This window comes from Eptesicus fuscus, chromosome 12 (genome assembly GCF_027574615.1).
Source record: "Eptesicus fuscus isolate TK198812 chromosome 12, DD_ASM_mEF_20220401, whole genome shotgun sequence".
Taxonomy (NCBI): domain Eukaryota; kingdom Metazoa; phylum Chordata; class Mammalia; order Chiroptera; family Vespertilionidae; genus Eptesicus; species Eptesicus fuscus.
In genome coordinates, this window is record NC_072484.1 from 16042386 (window position 1) to 16067521 (window position 25136).

Below are 25136 nucleotides of genomic sequence, written 5' to 3' on the forward strand. Positions count from 1 at the left end.
ATTCATTCATTCAATCATTCATTCAACAAAAATTTAACATCAGTAACTATTTAAGATGCACCTACCATTTTCCAAGTGTTACTAGTATCTACACCCTAGGGCTATAATACTGAGCAAAACCCTGTGTGTGCCTGCCCACACAGGGTTTATCACCTACAGGCAAAGCCCAGTCCTTGCGGAAATCATGCATCAAATTCATATTCTTGCCTGCAGTTCAGCCTAGGGAGGAGCGAGGTGCTGGGAAGGGGCATTTAGGTGTGGCTGTTTTAACTCCAGTTCTGCTGCCCTCCCTGGGTGCTCAAGGACTGTCTGACTCTTGAGCATGTTTGGAGAATTAACCCTTTGCACTCGCTTGCTTTTTTCTCGATTCCTGCTACCGATGCTAACCGTGTCGCACTCGACATCCGAGTGCAAAAGGTTAAGGCTACATTACAGGTAGAGCACTTAGCCCAGCCCCGACTCCAAGAAGACATTTGACAAATGCCCTATCCTTTCACAGTGTCCCTAGGAAAAACACCTATGGATTTAAGTCCTTCCTCAGAAATCTTGGGTTTGCATCTGAAATAAGTATATCTAACAGCTGAGCATGGGTTGAATCAGGTCTAATTATTTCACATGCTGTTCAAACAATAACAGGAGGCTGGTTTTTAAGAGTTGAAGAGGAGATTAACATTGAGCCCAGAAGGTAACCAGGGTGGTGAGGGCCAAACCATGTCATATGGGGTGGGCGTGGGAAGCTGAGAAACTGAAGAAAGGGAAGCCTGACCAAGGAAGACCTTAATAACTGACCTTAAAAATACGCCATGCGGAAAAAAAATTTATTTTTATTTTACGGAACTCAGAAAGACTAAAAGAAAGGTTACTTTGGTTCAGCACAAGGAAGACAACTTTAATAATCCCAGTTGCCTAGGGCAGTGGTCGGCAAACTCATTAGTCAACAGAGCCAAATATCAACAGTACAACGATTGAAATTTCTTTTGAGAGCCAAATGTTTTAAACTTAAACTTCTAACGCCACTTCTTCAAAATAGACTCGCCCAGGCCGTGGTATTTTGTGGAAGAGCCACACTCAAGGGGCCAAAGAGCCGCATGTGGCTCGCGAGCCGCAGTTTGCCGACCACTGGCCTAGGGAATAAAAGGCCTCTAAAAGGAGGCAGGGAGAGAGTCCGTCACCAAGGCTGTCCGGGATATGACAGAGGACCACTTTCAGGTGATAATGTAAAGGGAACTCGGGCATTAAATAGGCTGCTGGGTCACATCATTCTGTACAGTCTCTGAGTGCTGAGAGTTTGAGACTCTAAATTACGGTCTTCAGAGAAGATAAAACAGACACATAAGTGTAGTGTTCCTGCTGGACCCAGTAATTGCTTATTAATCCCTTACCAGTACCTTCCATTTTTGAAACAACTCTGCAGATTTCAAAGTTCTCTCCCAGGCATTTTCACATTTCTCCCCAAGACAGTGAAGAAGTGGTGGAGCCACTCCTGGGCTGAAGGAAGAGGGTGCAAGAAACAACATGAGAGAGGAGACCCCTGGCTGGGCACACAGGGACCTGCCCTCCTGGGGTTTGAAGGATTGGAAAGGATAGGAGAGCCGCTCCGCTTTGCACCCCACAGCCAGCTACTTCCTCAGGCCGAGGCCAGATTTTAGATGTTATGACAAAAAAGCAAGTTAGGTGTGCAGAGTCAGCCACAGAAGCCAAGTGCATGGGAACCACATGGAGGGTTGCTTCCCACAGCTGCCGCCGCCACTGTAATTCTGAATGGAGAAAGGCGGCAGCTGCTGTCCCCACTGCTCACAGCCAGACCTGAAACAGGCCCTCAATCCCCAACCTGTTCAAGTCAAAACAGCTGGAAACCTCACACGGCTTCTAGGGCGCCAAGTTGGCAAGCCAGCTGGAGAATCCGGGAATCCAACAAACATGCCTGCCCTTGTCTCTTCTCCCCACATACCGATTTCCTAGGAAGCAAGAAGTGAGTCACTGCACCAGACAAAAAGAGTGAGCGATGAACAGTGGAGATCCTTAACTGGCCCAGAAGTCCTTCAGCAGTATGACTGTGAGTGTATGCATGTACCAGTCAGTATGGCTGCGGAACAAAGCAACCCAAACTGGCAATGCAAAACAGCACCCATCATTTTTGTTATTCTCTCTCCTGGCTCTGGGGGTGACTGGGCTCTGTTAGGCATTTCTCATTTGGGCTCATGTGGTTACAGTCTGATGGTGGCTAGGGCTAGGGTCATCTAGAAGGGGTCTTCATTCACATGTCTGGTTGTCAATGCTGGCTGTCAGCGATCAGCTAGGACCTTGTGGGGGGGAGGGGCTGTCGACTAGAACACCTACAAGTAGCCTTCCATGACATCTGGGCTTTCTCCTGCATGGTGGTTGGGTTCCAAGAGCAACCATCCCGAGAGAGAGAGAGAGAGAGAGAGAGAGAGAGAGAGAGAGAGAGAGAGAGAGAGAGAGAGATGGGTGGAAGCTGTATGGCCATTCATGACCCAGCTTTGGAAATCACATAACTTCTATGTCTACAATGTATTTGTTAGAAATGAATCATGAAGGCCAGCCATAGTCAAGAGGAGAATGAGAGCCATTTCATGTTGAGAGAAAGATCAATGTGCTTTGTGGAGGTGTTTTAGAACACCCTAGGATACAGTCCTTCCTCTAGGACTACAAATTGTATTCCACAGCCTTCAAGGGGTCTAGATGCCTCCAGTTTCAGTGTGGAATTACCTCCTATTGTGCCAGGCTTTGGGCTTAAGAACATCATAAAGTTGGATGTGTCTTTTCTGGAAGCTTTTGGAAGTCCCACATTTGGGGGGCTCTGGAAATATGAAACCATGTAGGATCTGAATAGCAGGGCTAAAGGGTTCTCTAATTTAAACATAACTAGTCACTCTGAAAGATGATTTATGTGACATACAGATTCCATTTCACACAAGACAGAGCCCAGTGAGGGACTAAAGTTGCCAGAGGATATGGACACATTTGCTTTTGACGCCAGAGCCAGAAAAGCCAGTGTGTGCTCCTAAAATAACACATATGCAGAGGCTAAAGGATGCGCCCCACATCTATAGTGACACCCCACTTTCCAATTTCTATTCAGGGCTCAAATTGGGTTTTCTCCCTGAGCTTAAATAAGTTCCAAGCCCCTGGCCCCGGCAACACTTGCCTGGTGAGCCCCTGCCTGGTGAGCAAAGGGCTCTGTTTTCTTGCAGAAGGAGCTTAGACAGGATTTTGTTAGTGTTCTCACCCGCTTTTTTTTCCATTTTCAATGACAGGTTCTGAGCCCCCCTGGGGTCCCCAGAAGTCCCCCACATGAATGGAGGCAGTAAAGATGAGTGAGGAGGGAAGGAATGTTTCCCAGACTCTGGCCTGAAATGCTTCCTCAGCTCACCCAGCCTAAGCCCTCTGCTCGGTGAGCCATCAGCACTTGTACAGGCACACATGACGAGGCAGAGAGAACTAGTGGGGTGAGTCCAAATGCCTTTGCCTAGCAAGACAAACCCATGCACACACAGAGGAAGTGCAGAGTGCTGTTACCCATCTTCCTGGGTTAGGATGCACTTCCCAACCTATTTGAGATGACACGGAAATCACTTAGTTAGAAAAGGGGAAGTAGGTGTTGAGCAAACACTGTCCATGCCCCACTGACCCACCCTGTCCTAACTCTCCGGTGCACACTGGCCCGACTTCCAGCTGCCAGCACCTGCACTCCTTCACCTGCTGGCTGTCTCTGGTCATGGGTGCCACTCTACCTGCAGGAGGAACAAGCTGGATGTGCCAGGGCATTGCCACCCCTGGGGTCAGCCCTCCCAATGACTGAGGGACGCTGATGTATACACAGCCCAGCTCCCTCATCTGTGGGTGGAAGAACTCTGAGGTATCTTCTATACTCTATCCCAAGGGCCCCAGGAGGGTAAGCCCCATTGCCCCCAGTGGTAACTGGCTGATGACACCCCTTGCATTGGTTGCCTTGCCCTCCCTCTCTGTCTCACTTGCCCTACTGGTATGTCCTGGGCTTACCTCCCAAATAAACTACATGTACCCAAATTCTTATCTCAGCATCTGCTTCTAAGAGAACCAAAAGTGAGTCAAGGGACTTGGTGATCACAGCAAGAAAGGAATGGTTGCCAAGGGTGTGCCTTCATTGTACAAGTTGTTTGTGCATCACAATTAACTACTCTCAACTGACTTGTGTGCCGGAAACTGGCAGGTAAACAAGGAACACAGGGAAACAAATGAGGACCCCATGCCAACAAAGAGTTCTGCCTGGACAGAGCTCCTTTGGGAAATCGAGGGTCTCACCCTTTCCAAGACCCTAACCCACACACAGTTCCCACTTTAGTGTGGGGCTGGTCCCTTCCCTAACCAGGCCTCCGGTTCCCAATGCAGGTCCTTGGAGAGACAATGCCTTCCTCTCTCTGACGCTGTGTTTGTGACCAGGAGTGTGCCCAGCTCCAGCAGGGAAGTGTCGCAGGGTCCTCCTGACCCTGGGAGAAGCTCCCCCAGCAGAATGCAGCCAACTGTTTACTCAGAGACTCGGATCGTTTTATTCCTTGTTATAACTGAAAAACGGAATGGGCAGTGTTGCATCTGGAGTGGCCCGACGGGTTATGATAGAAGGATGAGGGAGATCACCCCTTCTCTTCCCCTCCCACCTTTTTTATTCTTCCCTCCCCTCCCCTTCCCACAACCCACCACAAGGTTTCTGAGTCCAGTTCATGCTTCTGCGCTGCAGGAAGCGAGAGGGGAGTTAAGGAAGACTGCCTTCGTCTGGTCAAATAAAGCTCCAACTACTTTTCCAGACCGCACAGACGTCTATTTGAAAGTTGACCTAAAATAAGTATTTAAGATAAGTGACCAACATCCCAACTAAAAATACACCCAACATGTTAACATTTGACATACTGGTATATGTAAACTGTATGCACAGATATCTATATGTGTGTGTACGTGTACAGTCAAGAATGTATCTACACACAAAAACCTGAATGAATGAATCTCAAAAGCAGCATGCTGAGAAAAAAGGCTTACATAAAGAGTATATATTGTATGATTCGTGTATTTAAAGTTCTAGATCAGGCATAAACTAATCGATGGTGATAAAAATCGGAGGAGTGGTTGTGTGGAGAGTGGACTGGGCTGGGGATTTCCTGAGAAGGGGCATGAGGATACTTCCTGAGATAATATATCTTCTATCTTGACAAGGTTGGGAGCACTGGTGTATGCATATGTCACACCTCACTGATGGCACATATAAGACCTATGCACTTCATTGCCTATAAATGCTACCCCCCCAAAAGAACCCCACTAAACTAGTTAAAGATATGCATGCTAAAGTATGTTAGAGGGGGTGTATTTATTTCTGCAAATTACATTGAAATCCACCACTAAAATAATATAGGATAAATTGATGGATGGGTATAGGTTTGAACAGATAAGTAAACATGTGGTAATACCAGTATAATAAAATGGAAATTACAGAATCTAGATACTGAGTCTGTGGCTGTTCACTGTATATTTCTTCCAGTTTTTCTGTGAATTTGCAAATGTTCATAAAATGCAGAGCAAAAAAATATACAAAGCACATAAAGACAAGATTGAGACTGGACAGGGAGAGGGGATGCAAAATTTTAAAGTAATAGCCCATGAAATTGTGGCATTGACAGGACGATAATTCTAGGTTCATAATGGCAACTACTGAGAGATTCTGTACCCGTGGGGACCACTAAGCAGAGCTACCAGGCACCAAGTTCTTTGGCCTGGGCCCCATAAAAGGGAACATCCTTTTGTGAGCCATGCATACAAATGATTCCTGCAAAGGGGCCCTTAAAAGTAGGGTTACTGGATAAAAACACCTCACAGAGGGGTAGGCATAGCTGTGCTACAACTTTACTTCCTCTGCATTAAAATATAACTTGCTTTGTATTTGTGGTCACAATGGAGCAGGCAGTGGGAAAATCTCCTGTTCCGGGAATATGGAAGGACAGTTGCCCATGGAACACAGGTCATGTTTTTGCCAAAAAGTTGACCTGAGGGGATCCAAAAGGCAGACTTAGATGGTGAAAGGGGGCAGAACTGAGCCCCGAACAAGCCCCACTTCTTTTCCACCTTCTCCTTGCCCTTCCATGTCCTCTTCTTGCTACCACTGAGAACCATTCTGTACACTCAACCTTGCATACTCCGTCTAAATGACCAAAATTCCCATCCTCAGTGATTTTTCTATGAATTTTCCCAAGACAGATAAACAAGAGTTCAGCATAAGTGGAATTCCCATTCTCAAAGAGAGATCCACCAGGAGGCTTATGTGATGCTGACAAGCTGTTCCTGTGATCTGCACGTACAATTTGACAATTAAAATATTTGTACTTTCTACTTTTGTATCAGTACATGTCAGATTTGTTTTACTCTTCTCCCACAGTAAAATCCCCACACCCTAATCCATGCATGAATAATCACACTCTCCTGTGCATGAGTAATTGGGGCCCTGTTTGTGAGACCCCTCAGGAGGAGCACATAGTGGGAGCTTAAGAAGTGAGCATCCATTCATGGGTTGCTGCACGTTTGCTGTGCCCTAAGAACTTTACACAATTTGTTCTGCTGAGTCTTTATGGCCACCCTTTCTGCTTGTACCATGAATTATCCCCACTTCACAGGGGAGGAAACCAAGGTCTTGAGATGGTATATGACTGGTCCAGGGTCCCACAACCAATGGATGTCAAATTCAGGACTCCTCTCCAGGTATGTGAGACCATGGTCTGGATCCCTAACTACACCCAGAAGCACTTTGCAGTTATAAAACGTGGCTATCCCTCATGTTCTGGTTCTCCCAACGACGCCAAGACAGGGTGGGTACTCTTGAGCGCCCACTTAGCAACTGAGGTACCAGAGGCTAAATGAGTCCACCCTGACTCCTTGGACCCCGGTCCTTTGCTCCTTCCAAAGTGGCCTGCCCCTGTGGTCTGTCGCCTGTTCTCTTCCCTTTCTCAGCCCAGTGTCCCTGATCCCGGTGAAGTAGATGCTGGGTGAGCCTGAGGTCCCCCCGCAGGCTCAGGGCTGGGAAGCCCAGACTGGGCTCTGTGCACACAGGCTTGGCAGGGACGGACAAGCCGCTGGGCTGGCCTGATGTCCATTTTGTTCTGAGTTGGCTTGTAAAGAAAGATGCTAATCTTTAATTCAGGGACTTTATTTATTCTGTTAGAGACATTTCTGCCAAACTAATGGTGTAATACTATATCGGGGACCTCAGTAGCACCAATATGATCATCTAGACATGCACTTATTTAAACTTACTCTCCAAATGGAATGTGCACCGTCATGGGCTTAGATGGAGCCTGCCTCAGGGTATGCTAACTGGAGGAGTGGCCCTCAGCCCAGGCCATGGAGATCCTGCAGTTAAAGGGAAGCAGTAGGCTTGGTGACTGATGCCCAAGTGTGTGGTCTGTAGAAAACATACTCAGTGAGTCAACTCAGACAAGCCCTCCCCTTCCCTCAGACCCACTGCCCCGATTGCCCTTGGAGGCTGTTTTAAAAAGCTTGAGGCATGGAAAGGCTGCCAAATGCCTCTAGAGAGAGAGGCCAGGCCTTCATCCGACCCTGAAGTCCCCAGAGTCCCCCTCAGGCCTGGGAGAGTCATAGTCAGGGCCAGAGTGCTGCAAGGAGAGGCGGTCAGCTCCCCAGGGCCCTGCCCTCCGGCCTAGTGTCAGCCCTGGACCTTGGCCACCCAGGCTTCTGAGAAGGAGGGAGGGTGTTGGTGGGAGAGGTGAGTGCTGGGCAACCAACAAGTTCTGGAAGGCAAGCTTAGCTCCACTGGTAGGAAGAAGTACTCTCATATACTCGCATGCATATTAAAATGCAGCTGGGGTGAAACTCCATCCTAGTGTTTCTCAGGGGGGAAACTTTAGGGAAAAACCCCAGAGACCCCCAAGATGGAGTTAAAAATTAAATGACTATGGTGAGGGTCGTGAGGAGTGCTGAATGAATGAGGAACCTACAGCTTGATAGGTTTGGTGTCTTATTGCACTGACATTGCTTGTTAAGTGGCAGGAGGAGATGGGTTTTGACTGGCTTGCAGGCCCAGCTAGCTTCCTCCCAGGGCCAGCTCTGCAGAGCCAGCCAGCGCCTGGAGGGCGTCTCAAGCGGTAGTCTCAGCCCTGGTATCACCGGGGGACTTTCAAACCACTGATGCCTGGTTCCCAGTTCTAGGGACTCAGGTGTCTTGACTGAGTGGGGTGGGACCTGGGTTGAAAATCTGCCCAGGTGACTCCAAAGAGCTAAGCCGGGGCTCCTCACACTTGAGTGCCCCTGACAAGCCCCTGGACAGCTTGTGAGAACCCACGTGGCTGGGCCCACTTCCCAGAGGTTCTGACCCAGAGGCTCTCAGCGGGCCCGGGAATGTGCATTTCTGACAAGCTTCCAGGGCTGCTGCTGCTGGCTTGTCCCACTCTCAGAACTGCTGCCTGCCTCTACCTGAAAGCACTCAGATGAGGGCAGAGGTGCCCACATGTGCAACCCTCATTTGCACTTGCGACTTAAGGCTGACACCACACACAAAATGAGGGGACACAGCCCAGCCTGTGTCCAGAGGTTGGAGAGTCTGGAAATGCAAGCGCTGGTCCCTGGGCACAGAGGCCCATTCATACCTCTAGGTCTCGTCCTGGTTTCATCAGTGAAATAAGATGATCTGTGGAACGGGACAATTTCTGCATGTGTAACTCAAGAAAGAGTGCCTAGTCACTCCATGCACACTGCTGCTCCAGGAATGACTGAGAAGTTGGGCCAGGCAGGAGGGAACCCCCACAGGGCTGGAGATACAGCCAAGGCCACACCTGCTCAGGGAAGAAGCAGTCCTCACTGTCATAGGCCACACAGATCAGCCATGGGGTGCAGTTGGGGCCAGGAGGAGGTTTCCCCACGAGCTGACCCGTGGCGTCTGTTCCAATGCCCGTGGCCTCCACACACAGCGAGCTTACTGCTCACTGCTTCAGCGCCTGCACAACGAGCCCTGGAGAAACCACCCACAAGTGACATGGGCTGCTGGTGTCACTGCAGCCAACCCCATGCAGATGCTTCACCCTCTGACCCAAGAGAGAAGCAACTCCAAGGTATATGGAGGCTTGGACCACTGGTCTGGAATAAGAAGTTAGTCCAGACCACTGGTTTTCAAGCAGTTTTCGGGGATGAGTATTTACTCTTCTTCTTTTAGACAAATCCCTAACACAAGGGCAGACAAATGTTGAAGGTTTTTTATTGTGTGTCTGCGTGTGGGGGTGGGAGTGAGGAGAGTGGAGTACCTGAGTCACACAGAACCTTAGTTTTCATATGGCCCAGGCACTGTCTGGAGGAAGGGTCAGAGAGGCTAGAGAGGGAGGTGGAAATGTCATCCTTGCCTCAACCTCCCTCCAGGCTACATGAGGCACCAGTCCTGGGACCTCAAACAGGGGCCAGCAGCAAACTATAAAGGGCAACAGAGTAAATATTTTAGGCTTTGCAGGCCCTGTGGTCTGTGTTGCAACTACTCAGCTCCGTCTTGGTAGAGGAATAATTCCTAAACTTCTTTCCACATTTATGACGATGAACTCTCAACTTGCTGTGGTCTCAGTCTAACTTTCCATCAATAATATGGTCATTCCTGACCTGCAGATATTTTTATCCCAAGGGCCACATATGTTCCAGTGAGTTAATGCCTGTGAAACTGCTCTGAAAAGTCTCAAGTGCTTTGCAAACGGGCAGGCCCACCGACACATCTAAGAGCAGAGGAGAGCAGAGCTTAAGATCCTTTACCTGCATTTCAGGAAGATTCCGGGCACTGTTCACTGGGTTAGGCTACCTAAGCTGCTTTAAAAGAACAGGGTTTTAAAGAATGCCTCAATTAACAACAACAAAAGTCCTAAAGGGATGTTGAAGCTGGAGAAATTAAATAGTGTCTGAACTTTTCTCCTGAATCTTGAGGCTTTAAAACTCTTCTCAGTGTGAAGTACAAAGTCCTATTTCATCCTGCTTGTCTATATAGTGGCCTCTGAGGCCAGCAAATGGCATTGTCAGACGCCGCCTAGTTAATCCCTTCGCACAGCTATAAGAATGTTGCATGGGTGCTGAACTACATGACCTGTCCATCCTTAAGACACTCTTCATAATCCCTCAGTGTGCCTCAGAGTAGGCAAGTCCCTGTAAATGATGGCCATTGGTCTACCCTCCATTATATTTCTGATCACAAGGATAATATAGCTATCATTTATTAAATACAGACTAATTGAGGTTCCAGCTCTTTCACAAAGCTAACTTCGCTTCATGAGTACCACAATTCTGTGAAGTAGGCATCTTCAATCTGCACTTCAGAGATGGTGGAAATGAGGTTCAAAGAATTTAGGAACCTCACCAGGCATCACACAGGCAGAAAGTGATGGAACTGAGATGTAGGATTTACTCTGGGTCTAAGCTCTTTCCACCTTATTGCCGATGACTTCACCTATACTCAAACATTCATTATTTTCCTGGACTTCTTGTATATACAAAGGAAAGATGCAATCTGCAAACAGACCCACCTAGGACAATTTCTATCTCACTTGTGACCCTCCCCAAGTGCAAAGAAAAACATGAATTGTGTCGCTTTGACCAAGTGAAAATCATAAAGGTTAAGCCAAGAGCTAGGCCAGTCTCAGAAGATGTAAATTTGGGTTATAATTTTTCTATAGAGGGAGTAGATTGCTTTTGTAACAAGTATAAAGGAAAATGGAAATATTTGTGTGTGTGTTTTAAAGGAACACACTTGGGAGGAAATAATGTAGCTGTGTTCCAAACCTGCCTTCTCTTCTTCCAGGGCATTCTGCTAATGGAGATGCCCCAGCCTCCATTGCAATTAGAAGTTGTCATGTGACTGAGTCCTGACCAATAGAATGTGAGCAGGAGTGAGAGCCCAGTCCTTAAAACCCAGCTACTCGAAATCCTCCAAGCTCTTCCCTCTTCAAGCAGAGAAGCACAGCAACCTAGGAAACCAGGTGTGAGGATGAGAAAAACCTCGAAATGGAAGGCTCCCAAGTCCGTGGACCACTTTTTGCAACAGAGCCACCTTACCAATCAGAACTTCACATAAGAAAAAAGTAAACTTCTTGTGCGTTAAACTCCCAAATCTGAAGGACTTATCTGCTACAGCAGCTACTATTACCTTGTCTAACTAATTCAGTAAAAAAATTAGATACAAATTGAAGAGCAGATCACAGTGAGTTTCTAACGCTTCCACTTAATGTCAGCAGCTATTATTTGAATCATAAAAATTACAAGTGCAGAGGGAAGTTAGTAAAAGTGATGTGAGCTAGTATAATAAAGCAGAGATTTTTACAACTTTTTTTTTACAAACCTTAGTTCTTTCTGAGTTCAAACCTAGGGATAAAACATTGGGGTGATGGATATGTGTCATTCCTCCTATTGTGGATATGTTTGGTTAAATAAACTATATTAAAATTAATTTCACCTGCTTCTTTTTACTTTGTAAATAAAGCTACTTGAACATTTAAAATTATATTTGTAGTTTGCATTATGTTTCCACAGGACAGTACTACTCTAGATCATATAAAGGTCAGATTTTTCTATCTAATTATCAATATACATTGAATTTCTACATGTGGTAGTTGGGGACCCTACTCTGCTTCAGACAAGCCCCGTGACCATGGGAGATCATTTATCCCCTCTGGACCCCTCTTTTTTCATGTAAAAGATGAGAGAGTTGGACCCATCATGCTTTGTATGTATGCTGATGTTATGGTTTACATTCAAAAACAGTAGGATCCCAACACTTACTTTGCTCATGACTTGCACCCTAGACCAGTCTTCCCTGCTTGCCAATCTGTGCCTGGCCTCCAGTTCTTGCTCATGGGCCACATTCATCTTTTTTACTTGGCCCATATTCCTGTTCTGGCTTCTTTCCACTATGCACATTCAACAGATGATGTGGTTTATGGCCATTCCAGTATACACCTGATCCAGTGAACATTCCTGGCACGGACCCTTCGGGTCAGTGCCCTGGCAGCATCTGCTTGGTCCTGCTGCTCAGACCCAGCGTGTCTTTCCATCTTCAAAGACCTTAGATCCAACTAAGCCAGGCATGTACAGGAAGCCGAGCTCTTTATCAGGAGACTCCAGTAATCTCAGAGCGAAGCCCCTGCCAAAGGCTATCATTTTAAACAGCTTCTTTCCTTCCAAAGTTTATTTGAAAGAGGCACTCTAAGGAAAAGCTCATTTCCTTAAAATATCAAATAACTAAAATCCAGAAGATGATAGATTTTTCTGGGGACAGACGGCACAGTGCATAAATAAAATTCTGCAAAGTGTACAAATACATAGTACAAAATAATCATTTTTGCTACAGTTATCCACCACTCTCAGTACTACATTTAGGTAACTTAATTTTCCGTGACTCAAATTTATCCAGTCAAATTTCTCTTAATAGGTCATCTGAGTAAACAGTGTCAAGTGTTATTTACCAAAAAACAATGTTTCCAGGCTTCAGATGGAACTGGCAGTTAGGCTAAGAAAACAACCTTAAAATTTCACAGAGGGCAAGAAAAACTGCAGAAAGATTGGAGCCCCGAGGTCAGCCTTTTTTCATGCAGTTCTAGAGGCAAAAAATTACATATTTCCACCAAAACCATGTCTTTAGCAGCAAGGGAAGAATGTCATTTAAAATAAAAATCCAGACTGTACAAAGCAACATGTCTTTAAAGTGGCAGCTATCACATGGAGAGTGTGCAATCTCAGTGCTGCCACACCAACTACAGACAGCACTGCCACCTTATCCTCACCCGAGGATATACTTTTTAATTGATTTTAGGAAGACAGGAAGTGAGAGAGAGAAAAGAAACATCAATCAGTTGCCTCCCGTACATGCCCCAACTGGCGATCGAACCCACAACCTAGGTATATGACCTGACCTGGAATTGAGCCTGCAATGGTTTTGGTGTACGGGAAGATTCTCCAACCAACTGAGCCACCTGGACAAGGTGGCACTGCCACTTTATAGAGGGGAACCCTGCATCCTGCATCCTGGCCGTCCCCTGGCCGCGTGCTGGGACTCCCGGTTTTCAGAAGGAAGAAGAGGGAGAGAGAAGGAAAGAAGAAGATGGAAATGAGGAGGCAAAGGCAGAGGTGGAGAGGGAAAGGGAGGAGGACTGTGGTATGACATGGAAACACAAAGAAGTTCTTAAGGGAAATGGAGTGGCGGCATCTTGGGGTGGAAGTTTTTGTGACTGTTCTGGAAATTTCTTGCATAACTAAATTTGTGCAATGGAAGGAATCGGAGAGATAAACCAGTTGCAGGTCTATTTCATAGGTAAGGAAATTGACATCTAGGGAGAAAACCAGCCCCATGCCCCAGAGAATACACTTCACCTCCTCTAATGGTATCTAAAGCCAGGGGTTCTGAGAACAGTCTGAGGAGCCCTGTGACATCCCAAGTAGCACTAGGTGCACTTTGTGACAAGAGCCTAATTAACTCCTGTGACCTGGCACCATTACTCACCTGGTCATGGCAAATGCTGGCACCCCAAGGGCTCAGGTCCTGAGTCAATAGCCACCCTTCAAGCACACATGCCACCCTGATGCATCACCATCGTGACTGCTCAGTTGACATCATCACAAAGAGGAAGAAGGTCCGTCAAAAATCCACCTGACTCACTTCCTAGTCCCTACATTTAAGACATTTGAGAGCAGACACCACCACATTCAAGCAGTAGAAGTAATATTCATTGCATACAGGGCCGCTTTGGCCTCTCCAGGGAAGCTGGGCAGCATGCTGAGAATGGGCCTGCCACTGGCTCATTCCAACTCCTCTCACCCTATCGTCAGTTAGAGGTAAAGAGGAGGAATACTATTAAATTTTGATTCTAAATCAAGCTCTCACGAGTGCTTGGATTCTCAACTGTTTTCATAAAATATCCACTCTGTGAACACCGAGAGGCAGTCTTCTGACAGTATTCTGGAAAGAAGACCAAGACAATTGGTGGTGATGTGAGTCTGCGGCAATGTTTTGATCACATCCTCATAGAAACAGGGGGTTCCTCAGAGGCGCCTTGAGTGAGATCTTCCAACCTGTCTGTGTCTGCAGGTGGTGCCTAAGCCTCTCTGCACATCTAGCTGACTGCCCAGACCTGGGCCACCTGAGGAAGTGACCTGTTGACTGAACAGACGTGCAGTATCTGCCCATTCCCATGAGGAGGGGCTGGAGAATGTAACTTCGTGACCTGCCTGCAATGGAAGGAGGGCTGCCCCAAGCCCACAGTGGGAATTCCTGAGTGAGCTCCTCCTGTGGAGCTACCATATGCAGAGCACTAAACTGGTAATACTTTATTACTTCATTACCAATTCTCAGAGCAAATATGAAAGGTTAAAATAATTACTTAGTTTCACAGAGAAGCAAGCAAAGGCTTAGAGAACCTGACCCAAAGCCCACAGCTTCCAAGTTTCTAAGCCAGTATTCCCACTCAGGTGAGTGTAATCCCAAGACCCAAGTTAGAGATGGGCCTCTCAGATTTACACATCCACGCTATATCCTTGAGCTAGAAAGACAGGCGACAAATGGACCTTCTAGACCAGTTTATCTAATAGAAGACGGAAATGCTCTATGATTGGTGCTGTTCAAATGGTAGCCACGAGCCCCAAACAGCTCTTGAATATTTGATGTGTGGCTAGTGCAACTGAGAATCTGGATTTTTTTATTGTATGTAATTTGAATTCATTTTAATTAAGTCACCATTGAATGCCCATATTAAACAGTGCAGTGAGAGACATTTTACGTTAAAAAAAAAAACAAAAACACATTCAAAAGCAGAATGGCCACAACCATCTGGGTTGGTCCAAGCAGCTTAGTGAAGGAGAGAGGCTCCGGGCAGGCCCTGGATATGTCAGGGATTGAACAAGACCCTTCCTGGTTCAAGCATGATTGCCTTCCACACAAAATCCGGTTCAGAGCCAAGGACCCCAGAAATCAAGTCCAGTCCCCATAGTCCACAGATGCGGACATCAAGAATGTGCCTGCTGGGTCCTTGTTCTTCGTGGACCAGCTCTACACAACATGATGAGTTCTCATTTACTCCTCCCGTTGCCCTCCTAAAGCCTTTCCTCTCCCCCCTTTCCCTCTCCTCCCAGCCCCCACTCCTGCCAACACCAGCAGGTGCTGGGCTCATGCTCTTTATAAAATCCTGGACATCTTCCTTTCTACCTGTAAACTGAGTCATTTCCTCTCTCGCAGTGGCTTTTAACGTGCATCATTCTCTATATCTGTCACCTTGAAAAAGGCATTTTTTGATACAGTGAGCAATGATACAGAGAGACCACTTCACCTCCCTAAACCACAGCTCCCACACCAGCAAACAGAAGCAAGCCCTCCATCACGCTGGCCAGGGCATAGCGGAACCCAACATCCTGGAGCTGGTCACCATGTCACGTCTGACTCCATTATTTCCCCTAACAAAGGTGATGACTGGGCTCCCTATCACTGTATTTCCCATGACTTTGACTTACCTTTTCTTCAGCTGCCCTAAGAATGCAGAGGTACAAACACAACTGCCTGGTCCCCTGGGGTCTCACCTTTGAGTTTCTTAGACATTTGCCCTAAATGTCCTTAAAGTCTCTCTGGATTAGAATTTAAAGAAAAAACATGGCATCCAGCTCTTCCTTAGCCAAAAGCAGAGAAAACAGAAGCCACTGCCCAAAGTGCAGCCGTCAAGTTACCTGGTTCAGTGCAGTTCTTGCTGCTCCGAAGGTCTGTGTCTTCTGAAGTCAGAGTGTCATTCACCTGCATTAACTTCCTCCCCAACGTCCACTGTCGGTCTTCCCCTATGAGATCCATGAAGTCAAGGTCTGGGGAGAAAAAGATAATAACCACACATCACTAATTTGCCTTTACTAATCTGGGTGCTCAGTGTCTTAATCAGCCATTACCTATACCTCCTGCACCCCCTTAGGCTTTACTGTTGTACTTCCTCTGGCTACTGGATTCTACTGGGCCTCAAGGGTAGCCCTCAGCCAGTAGCTGGTAGGAAGTAGTATATTAATACCTCACTGCTCCAGTGGGATGACTTTGAGGTGTATATTCTCACCTGGATTCCAGAGTTTTCTTCACTGGGATCCCACTCTAGTTGTTTACAGTGTAACTCTCATGATAAAGCACACTTTATCGACTCTGCCCTTCCCTGTTTTAATTCCCTGCTCCCAAAACAATGCTGAGAAACGTTTAACAACCAATTCTGGGGGTGAGGGATGGGGAGTCTTCATTTGTGGCCATGGGCCAATTTCTGTGAGTGGAAGTAGTCCCATTATGGTCTATTTCAAGCTACCAACATGGCCTTGCTGGACATGAATTTAGGAAGAGATGGGCACAGTTAGGTCCACTAGGTCAGTATAACTGGCTCCAGCCCACCAACATCTACTCTCCTACCAGCATTTCCTTGAACTACCTCCCAAAAAAACTACCTGCAATTGAACACTCGACCAGGACCCGCTTCTGAAGGGTTATCCAAGCTAAGACACTGTTTTGACATCCAAGAGCCTAGGCCTTGGACACCACATAGCAAGAGTTGCATAAAGAAGAGATGAAGGCAGGAATGAGGAAAAGCAGAACACTGAATATGTGAAGGGGATACGCATTGAACAGTGCTGAGATGACTCGGGGGATGGAAGTGCCAGGAAACAGAACAGAGACTGAAAAGTACATGAGAGGGAGAATGCAGTGTGTTCACTATTGAAGACATGTTGAGTCTGAATTGCATGTGGAGCTTTGCAAGGGAAGCATGCTGCCTATGTGAACATGGGTGCAAATGCCTCTGGGGACAGAGAGTATCAGGAGAGTCATAAGCAAACAGGGGACAGTATGAGACATGTATGAATGGGGTTTCCCAGAGAAGGAGGGGAGGGAACTGAAAAGAAGGGAATGGAACAAGAAATTATGGGAAACTCAAGATTCCTTCAGAGAGCAAGTATAGAAAAAGAAGTCATCAAAGGATCATGAATGGAAGAAAAAGGAGCAAGGAAAATGGTGCCACAGAAGGTGAGCAGACAGAGAATTCCAAAACAGAAAGAGTGGCCAATAGCCTTGACAACTATGGACAAATCAAGGAGGACAGAGGCAAGGGAACAACAAAGCTGGACATCAGGGGGTCACTAGAAGGTGGAAACAGCAAGCCAAGGAGACTCTTTCTAGTGGCTTGGCACTAAATCAAGATATGACATGACACAATGGCAACCTCTTGAGTTCCAGAGTTGCAGTGGTCAGAAAATGGACTTAAATATTAGACAAGGGCCTGATGTGCAATGGTCTTCACAAAAGACTGGAGGGTACACCCCATCCAGCCACATCAATGTGGTGTTCTGAAACAGTCAACGAAAAGCTGAAAGTCATCATACGCATTTCTCTATTTCCATGGTGGTTCAGTTTCCGAAATAATTTCACCTTCATTATTGAATTTGTACTTCATGACATCATTTGGGAAAGAAAGGGGAGCGCAAACATTGTCTACTTTGTCCACTGTTGTTTCTCCAACACCTAATGACTGCTGGCTCAGAGCAGATGCTCAGTAAGCACATATCAAAATAATTATTCCCATTTTGTGGATGGATAAAGTGAGGCTCACAGAAGTTTCTGAAAAATCACAATGCTTGTGGACATCTCACCTAAACCAACAAGACACAAAAATGTCAGCCGCTCATGCATTGAGGTTTTCCACAAAGGGAAACTGTTCCCAGATGTAAAATTATCAAGATATCTAATTAAACCTTATGCATATTGGCCAGCCCTGAGGTATGTTCTTAAAAAAAAAAAAAAGTAGACTGTGGAACTTAACTTCACTACACTAAATGATAACTTTAGACTCAGAAATATAAAACCTACATGGTAGCCACATATATCAGTTTTGCCAAAAACGTGAGGATAATACCAAAGATAATCCAAGGATAAAGCAGGCATTTGTGTAGTCTGGTTAACCTGAACAGTTAATTCTTATGATTAAGACTGTTGACAAGCACAGGAAAACTTTTCAAAATTTCACGAAGAAACAATAAGGTCAGTGGCCTTAAAATCCAATAAGCAGCCCTAAAATGTGAATTTAATACCATAATATCATAAATAATCTGAAAGTGTGGAGAAAGACATCCCATTTGTCTCAGGCCAGGTTTCCGAAGCAGCAGCCCCTGAGGCAAAGATTCAAGTCAAGGGGGTTTATATAGGGTGGGGGGAGGGGTGATCTACGAATAGGGAAATGGGACAGGGAAAGGGAGCCAGCCAACTGAGGGTGCGTGTCATGTGCGTTGCCAAAATGAATCAACTAGAGTCTGAACCCTCTGGAAAGCTGTGGGTGCCAATGTAGACAGGTATCTCAGACACCCAAGGGGTGAGGGAGCTTACGTATTTATCTACCTACTCCTGGTCTGCTGCTGGCTGAAGGCTGTTCCCAGGGACACTAATTCCCTGGCACTTCCAACCTGCCACATGTCCAAGGAAGGTTCTGGTGCCCGGAAAAAGGCCTTGGACAATGAGATACAGGTGCTAACAGTTGAACAGTGCCAGTGTGCACTGAAGAGGTAACAACAAAGTGATGTGGGCAGGGCACCAAAGGCATCTGCCAGCCTGCCTGAGATTCAAAGGCAGAGCTGTGCTATGGACCAACAGACTGGCCATTCTGCTGTGCTCGTAATCTGGGTCAAAGAAAAGTGCCTGGTGACACAGCAATGCAAAGATTTGCAAAGAAGCAAGAGTGTCCCTTCCAATGACTTCCAAAGTTCTTTCCTAGGCCAAGTTTCCATGGTTCTGTAATTGTGAGAGAAAAGCTGATACCAATTAAGAGATGTATAAATAAAGCCAGCTATTGTAGCAGAAAATTAGAGGATTTTTTTTTTTTTTTTTACATAATGATTCAATATCTTCAGGAATTAGAGACTATTAAAGCAGTACCTCTGGATTCCAAAACCTACAAACTTTTAACTCAACAAAAATATATTTTACCATTGACCACTAATGCAGAGATCAGAGTCTGAGAAAATGAGAATGATGAAAACTAAGCAATGCATTCGCTTCCCACTGAGCCAAGTGGGACAATATTATATCCCATTTCATTTGTTCTCACAAAATTCCTGGTGAGGTAGGAAGAGGCAGTTCTGGGGTCAACTTAACTTTTTTAGAGTAAATAAGTTAATCAGAGCCAACCCATGCTCACATCAACTACCATTTAATAGTTATCACTTACTGAGTGTCTATTGATGTGCAAAGAATTTTCCTTTCTTCACCATGTTTCATTTTACAACAGTATTATGGTGAGCTATTACCTCTAAACTGAAGCACAGAGAGGTTAAAAAAACTCGACCAAGGTCACACAGGGAGCACAAAGGGGCAGAATGGGATTTGAACCCAGGTCTGGTAGGTCCTGAAAAGGACGGAATTCAGTTGGTTGCATCATTCAGCCACAGTAAGACAAAGCAATGCAGCCTGCACCTTATAACAGGTTAGGGCGAGGACAGTCTTACTGGATTTACTTTCAAGAAGGCTGTTTCCTCAGATACTATTAGGAACACAGCCAAGCATGACACTGTCCCATGAAAGCATCTCAAAGAACAAAGGAAATGGTTCTGAAACACCACTGGACACATAATGCTCCTCTGAGTGTGGATTTCCTAGAGACTAAGCTAGTTCCATTGGTCATGACATGAGGGTTGTATTCTTGGATTTAGGGAAGTGGCGCAGAGGGTGGGCAGTGAGGAAGGCAGAAAAGATTTGGAGAGGTGGCCACACTTGGTTTTTCCACTGCTCTCCCCTCATCATCTCCGGCTTCCTCGGACTTTCTCTGCTATGGCAGAGACTGCTCCACAAAGCTATACTTGAGCAATGTCAACAAAAACACTTGGCCCCTGTCCACTGCATTCTTGGCTCCTCATCTGCCGGGCCCTGGAAGTGCATGTTGGCCTAATTAGCCGGGGGGGTGGGGGTGGGGGTAGGGGGCATAAAGAGGGAGGCAGCAGGCTCACATGTTCCATGCCCCACACTGGTGAGCAGAGGCAGCCTGTCGGACTGCACTCTGAGGGGGCAGGGTGGGGCAGAAGTAGGCCGTGGAGCTAGCACAGGGTGCCTGCTAGAAGGGGAAGAAGTTCTCAACCTGAGACTTGAGCCACATGCTAAGGAAGGAAAGAGAGTGGAGGCTGGGAGCCAAGTTTCCATTACAGAGCTGTGTGCTCACCCTCTCCTGCTCTCTCTCTCTCCCCCCCTCCCTCATTCTCTGCCCCACCCCTCCCCCGTCCCCCAATTCGCCTTGTAACTGGGGCTTGGAAAACCCAAGGATTTCTGACACTAGGAATGGATTTCCTTGAGTGCCGAAGGTCCCAGCCTTCACCCTAAGACTTTCTCCTCTGTGCACCCTTGTCCCACGGGCTTCCATCCTTCCCAAATACCAGCCCCATGTCCAGTGGAGAGGTGGGGCTGCCTGCTCTCTGAGGAGGAATTAACTTCTTCACACACGTGGACAGACAGCTGATGGACAGATCTGCTGCCGTGTCATCCTAACTACCTTGCATGCCTCTCACCTCTGTGTCCAGTAGCCTGCCTGCACCGTCCACTCCCTGCTCTCACAGGGTGTTTGGGCCATCTTACTGCCACTGCTGACAGGGTTAAGTGGCTGAGCTGGGACTCAAGCCCAGGTATGCACGTCACACCTTGTCCCAGAGCTCTGGGAGCCCAGGAAAGTGGCCTCGTGGGGTCAGCAGCCTCACTGTGAGAGGTCCTGTTAACTGTCCCCTCCCTGAGAACTGGAATTCTGCATTTCTTCTTGAAACCTGGGGTGGTGGGCACCACCCCTCTAAAACACTCAGAGGACCAGGGCAACAGGCCCCATTTGCAGATGAGGAAACTAAGTCTCGCAATGCCTAATGCAACACAGTTAACAGCACAAAAGCCTGAGCCAGTGGAGGCAGTAACTAACTTTGGCTCCGAGGCAGGCTCAGCCACCGAGGCTATAAATACCCCGCCCTGTGGTTTACACAGCTGTCTCCACTCCGTGCACCCTGGGCCTCACCCTGGGGTCGGTGGTCCGTTTTGCATAAGCCTGAAGCCAGCAGATTGCCTTCTTGGAACCCAGTGAGCAGGGGCGAAATCTGCCTCCCCCACACCATTCTGTCATCAGCCCCCATCCTGACTCCACCCCTAGAGTCTCAGGAAGGGGGGCCTGGTGGTTCTCCCTCTGGGTGGGTGAAGAGGGGGGACATGGGAGGCACTGGCTTTCTGCATGTGCATTTCACACGGATTTTCCAGCTGCAACAGGCGTGTCCCTCTGCATTGCTCTTGGTCCTTGACAAGGAGCACAAACTGTGGAGGCTGCGAGCTCTCCACACCCACCAGGACTGGAGGAAGCCAGAGGTTAGATGGGCTGTGCATGGGCCCTCTGCTGCCTCAGAGCTCCAGGAAGACGGACAAGGACAGACCCAGAGAGCTCGGAGCTGCAGAGGCCACAGACCCCATTTAATGTCCCCACCTCTCTAGCTGTGCACACACCCTGTCCAGTGGGGGCGACTCTAAGACCCCAGTGGACTGGGCCAAAGTGTCCCGGTCATGCTCTCCAACTCAGCGATGGCACCACAGGCAGCAGCTTCATGCCAGATTTAAACATTATCCCCGTAACAAACCACACATCTCAGCGTCAAGAGGAAAAGCCTGTTGAAAGTTGAGGTTTTTCGGTCCCTCAGATGGGCCTCTCCTTTCACTCAGAGGGGAGAGGGACAAGTACCTCAGCCCCCTGCCCCACCGAAGCCGGCACAGCCTCTGCTGTCCTGTCCCCCTGCTCTGTGTTGCTTCCCAGCAGCAGCAGGGCTAAGTCCTGGGGGCCAGTTAGAAATGCAGATCTCGGGGCTGGTAGAGCCCGAATCTGCATGGGGCACACTGGAGTCTCCAGACCCCTGGGGCAGTCCTGCTGGAAGGACTTGCAAAGGGAGACTCCAGGGCCCAGAGAGATGAGCCCAGCCTGCCGCTGCTGGGGGGGAGGGAGGTGGTTGTGGGTGAAGTAGGGGCCTCTGTAGAAAAAGGGAGGGAGGGATCATGAGGCAGCTGTGGCTCCAGGCTCGCTGTGTGACCTGTGATGTTCATGTGTCCCGCATCCGGAGAGACTGGCCCCATTCCCAGTCCCTGTGCAAACCCACCCCTGGAGGGGAAAGGAAAGGCCCAACCACCTCCTTACTCCCAACCCTCAAATCTCTGCTGCTGCTGCCTTTCCTTCGCTCCTGACACCGACCCCTGCACAGCCCCCCGAGGCTGGGCAAGCCCCTGCAAGACTGTCCTTGGGAACAAGGGACTGTCCAAAGCACCCAACCCACAAGCGTGAGCCAAGAGCCCCATCTGGCCCCAAGTGCAGATTTTGCCATGGTTGTTGGGCAAAACCCAACAGGTCTGATTGTGACTTGGAGGCAAAGGTGAGGGAGTCCACACAGCCCCTGGCTGCTTCCAGAAGGAAGCCCTTTCTCCAGGCAGCTTTCCCAGACCCACCCTCCCCCCCGCCCCAGAAGCCTCCAAATTACAAACTCCCAGAGAAGGAGCACATATCAGGGACAGAATAACAGACCGACTCTCATTGTGATATCACTCCTCCCCACCCCCTAACAGGTCCTAAGCTCCAGGAGGGCCCAGCCTCCCTGTGTTTTTCTCTTCACTGTGCTTCCCTGGCCTAAAACGTGGTGGGTGCTCTCCAGCGATGGTGTCATCGTGTTTCACTTTGAGTTGTGACCTGGGCATGACTGGGAACTAATCACGGGATCCGCAAGGGAAGAGCTGAATCTCCAGGAAAGATCCCCAGGTGATTCAACCTTGACGAAGGGGTTCAGTTTAAATGATAGGCCCAGGAATTTTAGTGGCAAACCTGAATCAGAACCCAGGTTTTCTGGGTTCCTGAACCAAACTGTTTGCATTACAGCTTACTCCTCAAGGGGTGGTCCCTGGACCAACCACATCAGCATCACCTGGGAGCTTGATGGAACTGCACCTCGGACCTACTGCGTGAGACTGCGTTTTGATAGGTGCTCAAGTGCCCACCAAAGTCTGAGCAGCTCTGCTACCCCACACTAACGACTTCGACCTCATTTGTCCACAGACATGTGCGCCTTCAAAGTCCCCAGCACAGTGCTCAGCTTGTCCTCTCCGTCTCTGAAGTCCGAAATGAAAGGACCCCTCAACGTCCCAGGGACCAGAAAGACCCCTCGCTGAGCTCCACACAGCCCTACAGCCCTCTCAGAGGCGGGGCTTCAGCATGCATAGTGCTGCCTGGCCGCCTGAGACACTTCCTCCTGAGCCTGCCTCACCGGCACCCTTTCAGATACCTTTCAATGGCTTGGAAAGATCAGGTCCCCAGCAGCCTATTTCAGAGCTCACTCTTTTCAAAACAGCTCCACCTTTCTTCATTGCTCCTCTAAATAAAGCAAATGGGTTGGTTCCAAGGACCCCAGGGGCTGACCCCCAGGAGTGCTCCCCTCCTGATCTAAGCACACATCAGGGGCAGGAGTCAGCCCCAGTTCTTGGCAGTGCCTCCCCTGCCCTTCACTGCACCAGAAAGGCTATCCTGCAACCTCTCTGCCTCATCCCTTTCCAGATTTCACAATCAGTAGTAACTTGGAGTTCTGGCCTTCTCCTGGAATCTCTCCTCACTGGCCTCATCAGAAAGAAAGCAAGAGGACCCCTCTCCTCTCCTCTAGATGTCTCTCCATCAATCAATTAATACCCACCCACCACTCCCCCCCACACACACACACAATATTCAACATGGGATTTCTTCTCAACTTTAATGTGCATGCCTATCACCCAGGGACCTTATTAAAATGCAGACTCTGATAAGTAGATCTATGAGATTCAGTATTTTTAACAAGTTCCCAGTGGATGCCAGTGCTGCTGGTCCAAACAACACTCTAAGGATCTTCATTACACATTTTTCAATGAAGACACACATGAATGAAAGGGTCTGAGTCACCATATGCCAATGTGCATCCCAACTGGGCTGTGTTTCAGAAAGGAAACTGCAGGAGTCCCAGGCAATGCACTCTGCAGTAGCTCCAAGCAAATCCAGAGTAGCCTCAATGGACTAGAAGCCTCTGGAAGAAAAGAGGATGATGATCTGACCTATTGTGGGTCAGAGAAGCTAAACTCTTCAGACCTACAGTTAACCCCCATAAAAGTGGGCGCCCGCTGGGTCTCACTGTTACACAGCACTCAGGAGCAAATACTAAAGTCATGTGCCCACTGCACCTGATGATGGGGAGTGAAATAAGCCACATTTCTCAGGGACATTGTATCAACCAACACCCTACCTGCTCTTATTATCCCACCTGCATATTCAAAGACAAAAGCCAATTCAGCACCGAAATCTGTGTTGGTGGCTATACAATGGGCCTCCCAACAAAAACGGCCTTCAATGGGTGATAGGGTGGACAGAGGGGGAAGTAGGGAGAAAAACAGGGACAGGTGGCACTATGTGCACCTACAACCCAATGGGTGTGATGTGGATGCCTGGATCCAAAACTGAAGTCACCTTTCAGACAGTGGTGGCTCGTTTAATGCTACTTGTAATGCTCTGTGAGGCTTTCTCTTCAGCCATTTGGCCCAATATCCAACCTGTCGAGAAAGTTTGGGAAATTAATTGGAGACACAGGAACTCCTAAAATGCTCCCCAAGATAATTTCCCACATTTTAAAAAGCAGAAAACCCCCCAACACCTCAGTGGTCCATTTAGATCTGTGCCATGGAAAAGCACTTTCCGCAGTGATGGAGGTGCCCAACATGGTCTCTGCCCAATATGGTAGCCACCAGCCTCATGTGGCTACTTTAAATGTCTAGAAAAGAAATCTAATCTCTATTGTCATGTTAATTAATGTAAATTTAAATAGCCACCTGTGGCTGTGACTAGACTAAGAATAGGCCTAATCACATATGTAGAATATCCCTGTTCCAAGGTCAAGAACTCAGGCAGAAACCAAATTCTGTCAATACATGGCAGAGTCAAGGGAAACAGAGGAAAAGGCAATGGCCTTGAGAGAGAAGTGATCACACATTCTGATGAGACACAGAAGAAGATGGGTTTGTCTGATTTTTGTTCTCTTTTGGCTTCCTTCTTGGGGAAGAGGGAAGACAGTCA

At 47.7% G+C, this 25136-nt stretch overlaps 1 protein-coding gene across 2 annotated transcripts in view; it reads right to left on the reverse strand.

Annotated features, from left to right (window-relative positions):
• The window catches only part of SLC24A3 (solute carrier family 24 member 3), a 493522-nt gene that overhangs the window by 399195 nt on the left and 69191 nt on the right, over positions 1-25136 (reverse strand). For both annotated transcript variants that reach the window (XM_008141127.2, XM_028144920.2), the window contains one exon: positions 15724-15852. In XM_008141127.2, coding sequence (XP_008139349.1) covers positions 15724-15852 — 129 coding nt within the window. The remainder of the gene's footprint in view (positions 1-15723; positions 15853-25136) is intronic.